Below are 8292 nucleotides of genomic sequence, written 5' to 3'. Positions count from 1 at the left end.
GTGGCGACGGGGCGACGACGGCGAGGTAGTGGGCCGGTGGGGGCAGCGGGGCGGTGTGGGGCGACGGGGCGGCGGTGGTTCTCATCGGGCGGGGAGGAGAGGAGGAGAAAGTAAGAGGGCAACGGCGGGGGCGCGGGTCGTTATCTTATTTTGAAGTGTTGTCGTCCGTGTCGCCTTTGCCGTCCGCAAGCTGATGGCAACGGACTCTTTGCCTTCTGTTGGCGGACGGCAAAGAGAGGGCCTGCTAGGGCTTAATAGCCAGTGGGCCAAACACCCTCTTTGCCGTCAGCTAGCGGACGGCAAAATAATGGCTGATGGCAAAGCATTACTTTGTCGTCTGCTTTCTCATGACTGATGGCAAAGACATTCTTTGTCGTCCGCTAGCAGACAGCAAAGAGGTGGAAGACAGCAAATCTTCTGATTCTAGTAGTGTTAGAAGGAATTTTGACAATTGGGTATGAAACAATGGTTCCAACTACTTCAAAGTGCTAACACTGTTGGGCCTTGTTTGTTTCAGCTTTAGGAAGCAGATTGGAAAAAATTCAGAAGTTGAAACAAATAGCTATTTGAAACCAGCTTTGCTAATGAATACATACCATTTTCAGTGCAGTTGCCTGAAGCACGTTATGTGTATTTTAGTGGCAAAGCTGATTCTATAAATCAGCCTTGCTAGTGAAGTGAATCCATAGGTGACTCGACGCTAACTGAAGCTGAAACAAACATGGCCTTAGTTACACAGGTGACACTGACTCTCTTATTTGGCAGTTAGATAGCAAAGGGCATTATTCCACTAGCTCTTTGTACCATACCATGTCATTAACTTTCGAGGAGTGCAACCCGTTTATATTCCTTCTCTCTGGAGTTTGAATGTTCCTCCTAAAATTCATATATTTCTCTGGCTAATCTTCACAACAAAGTCATGACTAGAGATAATCTCTGGAAGAGGCACATATCAAACCTTTGGATTGTGTATTCGACTCTTAAGATGAATCAGTACATTATTTGATGTTTGAAAGTGTAGTCCCTAGTTTTAGTTGGAAAGTAGTTAATGAACGCTTTGGTGTCTCTCTAGCCTCTAGGTGTTGATTACGTTTCCATTGCTAAGTTTGGCTCTCTAACAAGAAAAAGTTTGCCCTAATACTGCATGTGCAGCAACTATGTGGTGTGTTTGGATATTTATGCGAAAATGATCAGATCTATTATAAAGATTCATCGGAAGTGCAAAGCACCCGAAACATAACAAAAATTGCATCGAAGTCCATGGACCACCGAATGACCATCACCGCCACCAAAATGAGCCGCCAACGCGCCGCTATTTTGGAACCCAGTTGGTCACCTGAGCCAGAAGCGACGGCGCCCATAAAGGCTCTACGTGCCCAAATTATCTGAGAAACCAAATTATCTGTGAGGTTCTCAGGCTAGCAGCTTTCTTTTCATGCTTTTTAGTCCATCTGCGTGTGTTGTGCCTTAGTTGTTTCGATTTAGTTTATGTTTGTTCATTGTCTACCTCTTTTGGACACCTGAACTATGTATGAGCTACTCGTGGTTTCATTCTGGCTAACGGAACCAGGGATCACCTCACTGTTTCTCTAAAATAGAAGTCATTCATCCCTCTCATAGAGGCAACAAAGTACGATCCATGGCCATTATTTCCGTGCTTTGGAATTTATGGAAATGCGGGAGTTCAATGGTCTTCTAGCAAGAATTCGAAGATTTGAACATCACATCTAGAAGATGTGTTGAAGACGTCGTTCTTTGGTCAAATGGTTGCTCCAACAGAGTTAGCAATTCCTTGATTGGAGCAGCCATGCTCCGGCGAGAAAAGGGCCCGGGAAAGGTACACATGCTATGCTTGTGGAGATATTGGAGGGGCGTGTTTGGTTACATTGCCAATCGAGCCTGGCCCGGCGAGCCTGGCTCTAGTGAGCCGGTTTGAGGGGATGCAGGCAAAAAGACCCCAGATGCACATAGTTTGGTTGCCTGCATGTACTTAGTTGCATGAGACAACCATTTTTAACCCAGCGTTTGGTTGCCCGCATTGCATTAGGCGCACATATGACATGGTATTTGGTTGCAACCTGCATAAGGTGTTGTCACCACTTCTAACTAGTGATGAGCTTACCAAACACAATCTGAACATGTAGTGCCGGCTAGTTAAACAAATGACAGTTCATCCTAACTACTATCAAATGACAGTTCAAATTATTAAGAGCCATTGGCTAAATAAGGGATAGTTCATCGGTGTTGCTGCTACCAGATCTTCCTCTTCCTCTTCCTCTTCCTCTTCTTCTACTTCTGCTTTTGCTTCTGCTTCTTCTTCTTCCTCCTCTTCTTCAAATCCTGCACTGACCTCTGTTAAGCCACATTGCCTCTGCCCACTCCAACCTTTTATTCTTCCAAGCGTCATTGTCAAATGCCTCCACACCATAGCCGGAGCTAACAACATCGTCAGGCTCGACCTCTTCCTCGTTAGGCACGTGTTCATCAAAGCCCCACTGGAGGATCCAGTTATGCAGAATGCAACAAGCAAGAACAAGCTTAACCTGAGTGGAGTATGGATGGAATGGCTTCTAATCCACTATCTTAAACCTATTCTTCAGATCTCCAAATGCCCTCTCAACAGTTACTCTAAGGCTGGAGTGCCTGATATTAAACAGTTCATGTGCAGTCCTAGGATAGTTCCTACCAGAGAACTCGTTGAGATGATACCTGGTTTTCCTGAAGGGTGGAAGAATACCCAGCCGACATGCATAGCCAGCATCTCCAAGGTAGAATTTGCCGTCGGGGATGTTGATCCCATCAGGTCGACTCATGATGTCACTGAGAATGTTAGCATCATGCCCTGACTCCTCCCAGCCAGCCAGCACATATGCAAACTTCAGATCAAAGTCAACAGCAGCAAGCACATTCTGGCTTGTGTAGTGCTTCCCCTGTATGCTGCAGACTATGACCTAGGAACTCTAGTAGTGAAATGAGTACCATCTATTGCCCCAATGCAATCCTAAAAACGGCATCACAAGCCTGTGTTAGTGCTCAACTTGAACAATACAAGTATATCAAGCCATGAAAAGTGTATATTGTCAATGCTCACCTTGAAGTATGGATACCATCTTGGGCTTTCGCGGATCTTTGGTGGAGTCTGGCCAGATGGTCTCCTGATCATCTCTCCTCTAAGCTCCCCAATAGCAAAAGGCACCTGCTTGAAGTACCTGGAGATGGTCTCCATTGATCTCCTGAACGTGTTGTGAATGACCCTGAACCTCTGGTTATGGCCAACATGGAGGAACATGGCCACTTGCGCTTCCACACTGGTGTTGATGTTATCTTGTAGCACCCCCTGCTCCTGAAGGTCTCGACAAGCCTGGCAAATGGTGCTCTTTTCATTCGAAGCATCCACAGAGCCTTGACGTCATTACAGTTGTAGATGTAGTTTAGATTTTGGACCCTCTCCTGTTACCGGATAAACAGTGGACCATAGCGGATCAAAGGCCTCCCAGCACGATGAACAACTCTCTGGTGCATGAACATGACCCATGCCTGAATCACACTAATCAGTGCTGCTGCCTTAATTATCAGCCTCATCCGTGCGCCCATAACCTAGTCGACATCGACGGTTCGTTCAGTGAAAAATCGATCCTACACCTAGCCTAACGGCCTAACCACCACCCTAACAAAGGAGGAGGGGGTGCTGCTTACTGGCATCGGAGACGAGGACGGCGTAGGGGGGGCCATGGCACAGACAAGGTCGACCAGACGGTGTCCAACAACAAGGGGAGTACTAGATCCGCCGCCTCTAGCGCAGATCTAAAATCGCAGCCGCCGTCGGTGGTGAGGCAGTAGGGAAGAAAGGGGATAGTGACTATAGGTGAGCGAGTGAAAGGGGGGTGAGGCTAGATTTGGCGCCGGGACGGCGTGCCAGATTTCCATCTCCCGTCATCCCCCCTCGCCCTCGCGTCGCACCTGCCCGTGCGACCTCGCACCGCACTCATCCGAGCGTTTCCAACGAGCCAGGCTATGGGCTGCTTTGAGAAGCGTGCGATGCAGGCCCAACAATGAAACCAGGCAACCGAACATGCCTCTTCCTTTCCGCTCGGGAGTGGGACTGGTTGGGCTCCATGGGGGCAACCAATCACGCCCGAGGTCTCACGACTGGTGCCTACTGTTGGCCTGCTCGCTTAGCTGTTTTTGATCTCGCGCAGGTCTGTGAAAGAATAAATGAGGATTCATCTCCGATGTGATACTAAACATTAAGTGTTTGATCGGTGTTCCCTTTATGATAATCTAGAATGGGCATGCATCTGAGTAACAGTAAACGGTGATCCATCGAGAAAGGTTATCATCATCGTCACAATACACATCGATTCGTACCTAGTATTCTCCTTCTCAACCAAAGAAAACGAATTTCACTCCAGACACTGACTGAAACCTCTGTTGTTCGTGTGGTGGTTCTAGGTAAACAAACTCCTTACCAGTAACAATCCCACCAAATTGTCACCGCGAACACAACTAGATTCTTTTATTAACCGATCACCGGAGCTCCCCGATCACCAGGGCAAGGCATGGCAATCCGGCCTTCTACAACTTGGACGGCTTGGGGAAGATGTCCGGCGTGAACTTCTGCGCGGCGCTTATGCTCCCCTTGATCTTCAGCTTACCCCTGCACAGCAAAACAAGCACAATAACGCCACAATCCTTTGGGAGGAAAGCTGCAAATAAAATAGAGAAGTTTGTTATTCTTCTCTTGGCGGTTCTTTACCGGATGAACGCCATCTGCGGGTTCAGCTTGCCGCTGGCGATGGCGAGGAAGTCGTCGTCTGTGAAGGTGAAGGCCGCGTCCGGCGTCCCTTCGTACTTCCCTGCACGCCGAGACCACAGCAGAGGAAGAACTTCTTCAGGAAACACGGCCCAAGAAACCGAAATTCAGAACCCACACGAGAGGAATCGAGCGGCGGGGGGAGCTGGGACCTGTGGAGACGGCGCCCTTCTTGAGGTCCACGACGAAGATCTCCTCGTCGACGCCCATCTTCTGTAATTAGATCGAACCCCCGAGGGCACCAAGCTTTAGGCAGATTCCACGGAGGAAACAGAGGGATAGGGGGATACTACATACCTTGGGCGAGATGTTGAGCTGGTAGACGAAACCGACCTTGTTGGCGATCTCTTTGCCGGCGTCGGTGGCGAGGTGAGCGCTCATCTGCTCCAGGAGCCTGGCCGCCTTGAGCTTGCTCGCCTCCATCGCGGCGCGCGGGACTGCGGATTTGGGAACAGGGGAAGGGGGAAGGTTGGAGATGGGGTTGGGATCTTGGGACTGTAGGAGATGGTGCGCTCCTCGCCCTCTATAATGGCTCCAACCACCGGGGAGGGGAGGGGAGGGGAGACGTGCAGGTACGGGACTCGCCTCGGCTGGTGCTGGGGTGGCTCTGTTGCGGTGGTTAGTCGTTGGCGCCCATAACTTGCATTTGCTCGCAAGATTACAAGATTGGATTGCAACAATCGGGACGGACAGTTCACGCAACTTGTAGCTGTCAAAAATCACAGTTTGAGAGTTGCAGGATACCGTGGCCGTCGGAGCGACTGGACGGCAACACGCCGTACACGTAGTCTTGAGCTACAGATTTTTTTTTCCACCTCCTGCCTCTGTTTTTTTAGATAGAAAAAATAGATTTTATTCCTCGTACAATCTTCATATCGTTTACAAACAAATGAGAAATAAAGTCGGGGTCGACGCAAGAACTAGAAGATCTGGAGCTAAAGGAGTTTCTAGTAGCTAGTTAATCTGCTATTTGACTGGCTTTATTGCAAAAAGAAGTTTTTGATTGGCTTTCCGAAAGACATGGTGGTAAGGGAATGTCCAAATATGCATTGTCACGCCTGGCCACTTGGCCACCACTTGTCCAGCGTGACAGCTAGGATCGGTCCCATTTGTAAGTGAGAGCATGAGGGTGAGAGGAGAGGCGAGAGGAGAGTTTAAAAAGGCACCAGCCGGCTATGGCTCGGGCATGTGATGTGACTAGCTGTAATCCTCATCCCCAATCATTCCTCTGAACGAAGCTTCTTCTTCCTCTTCAAGTCTCTCTTCCTCTTCCCCCTTCTCTGCCAATCCCCTCTCTTTCTCTGGTGTGTTACAATTGGTAATCAGAGCCAAATTCGCCCAAAAAAATTTCTCCCCGTCGAGCTGGTTGCAGATCGGTAACATCCACCGTGCCGATGTGTTTTGCTCCGGCAAGCACACCCAAAATCCGTCGCGGGGTTCGATCTCCTCCGAGCAAGGCGACGACGCCCTCCAAAGCGTCGGCGGCCACGCGCCAGGTGTTGGCGGCCATGGACAAGAGCACTAGCAACATCACCAAGATGCTCGAGTCTCTCCTCGCCAAGATGGATGAGCAGAAGGCGATCCACGACAAGCAGATCGAGACCCAGGCGGCCTTCAACGCGCAGATCTCGCAGGACGTGCGTGGACTCGCCAGGCAGATCGACCTCACTCAGGCCGACGTCGACGCGACCCGCAAGACGGTGGAGGGCTCTGCGTCGCCGTCGGGCTCGGTCACCACCGTGCTCCACCAGCCTGCCGCGCCGCAACAACAACCACCACCGCCCCCGCCGCCTCCACAATCGCCACATGTGGCAACTGAACCAGGTCGCGCGGCGCCCAATCACGCGCGCCTGGGCGATCATCGTCCCCCGCTGATCCCCGTGGCGCCCCAGGGTGGCTTCGCCGTTTCCGCCGCCATTCCATCTCCTACATCGGGCTACCACGGCAACGACTACCACAAGCCACTGAAGCATGATTTTCCTCGTTTCGACGGTGTCGCGCCGTACCTCTGGTTGGATCGATGCCTGGCGTACTTCGAACTCTACAAGGTCGAGCCGCACAAGTGGGTGACCACGGCGGCCCTATACATCGAAGGCCAAGCATTTCGTCAAACACGACGCGGCCTTACCTGGGATTCGTTCACAGCAGCGGTACTGGAGGAGTTCGGTGCCGATGAGTTCGAGGTGGTCATGCACAAACTATTGCAGCTCCGGCAGACCGCCACCATCGCCGAATACCGCGCGGCGTTTGACGAACAGATGTACCACTTGCTCGCGCTCGACCCGGCGATCAACACAAAATTCTTCGTCACCCAGTTCATTCTGGGCCTGAAGGACGAACTGCGCGCCCCGGTTCGACTCCAGGCGCCCTCGAGCATCACCAGGGCATCCGTGCTGGCGCGCATCCAGGAGGAGGAACTGGCACGACGCGCGCGCGCCCACGCATCACACCAGCGGGCGACCTCACCGGCAACGACGCAACCCCAGCCACGGGCGGCCGCGCCCAACCGCGCTCCCACTGACGACTACGCACGCGAGCGACAGCTACGCGACTTCCGTCGCGCCAATAATCTGTGCTTCAAGTGCGGCGACCGTTATTCGCGGGAGCACCGGTGCGCTCAGCCCGCCCAGCTGCTCACGATCAGCATAGGGGACCACGGTGAGGTCCTCTCCGACGACACCATCCACGCCCTGCAATTGCTCGACGATCCCGGACCGGCAGCACCGCCACCCGCTCCTGCTGGGGACACACCAGAGTGCTGCCTGCTCTCATCGCATGCTCTGGACGGCACGGAATCGGCAACCACGATCCGTCTATGGGCGTTGGTTGGCAATCAGGTCATGTTGCTCCTCCTCGATTCGGGCAGTTCGCACAGCTTCGTCAACAAATCATTCGTCGATTGTCTCGGGTTGAAGACGAAAGAGATGCCGCAGGTGGATGTGCGGGTTGCCAACGGTGATCGCCTCACATGCAACCGTATTGTGCCCGAGCTCAGGTGGTGGATGTAGGGGCACACCTTCACGACACCGATGCGGGAGTTGGACATTGGCGCCTACGACGGCATCTTGGGGATGGACTGGCTAGCCCAGCACAGTCCCATGACATGCCATTGGCAAGACAAATGGGTTAAGTTCACCCACGACGGCGACGAGGTCACGCTACGGGGCGTGCCCACCAAGGAGGCAACAACTCTCAAGGCCATCAACCCCGACGAGTTGCGTAAGATGATCGTGGGAAATGACGTGTGGGCGATGGCCATGGTGGATTCGTCTAGGTGCGCATCGCCACCACGACGGAAGTGCGCCAGCCAGACGCCGTTGGCTGATCTCCTGGAAGAGTTCTCCGACATGTTCGCGGCACCACAAGGGCTTCCTCCAAATTGCCAGTATGATCACGCCGTCACTCTGGTCGAAGGCGCAGTTCCGGCGAACACACGCCCATACCATTACTTGCCGCTCCAGAAGGATGAAATCGAGCGT

The 8292-nt window shown here is 52.3% G+C and overlaps 1 protein-coding gene and 1 pseudogene across 1 annotated transcript; both read right to left on the bottom strand.

Moving 5' to 3' along the window:
• Window positions 1-2357: 2357 nt before the first annotated feature.
• On the bottom strand, window positions 2358-4166 carry LOC123138458 (protein ALP1-like; annotated as a pseudogene).
• A 133-nt stretch (window positions 4167-4299) lies between these two features.
• On the bottom strand, window positions 4300-5426 carry LOC123138459 (sterol carrier protein 2). Its single transcript, XM_044558439.1, has 4 exons — window positions 5111-5426; window positions 4966-5026; window positions 4757-4856; window positions 4300-4657 (listed from the first exon to the last, which is right to left on the bottom strand). Exons 1-4 carry the CDS (start codon window positions 5234-5236, stop codon window positions 4576-4578), a joined length of 369 nt encoding a protein of 122 aa, XP_044414374.1. The 5' UTR covers window positions 5237-5426; the 3' UTR covers window positions 4300-4575.
• Between the last annotated feature and the right edge of the window lie 2866 nt (window positions 5427-8292).

The sequence above is a fragment of the Triticum aestivum genome, chromosome 6B, assembly GCF_018294505.1.
Source record: "Triticum aestivum cultivar Chinese Spring chromosome 6B, IWGSC CS RefSeq v2.1, whole genome shotgun sequence".
In the NCBI taxonomy this organism is placed as follows: domain Eukaryota; kingdom Viridiplantae; phylum Streptophyta; class Magnoliopsida; order Poales; family Poaceae; genus Triticum; species Triticum aestivum.
The sequence above is the reverse complement of the archived record's forward strand: the minus strand, read 5'-3'. Positions and strand labels throughout refer to the sequence as shown.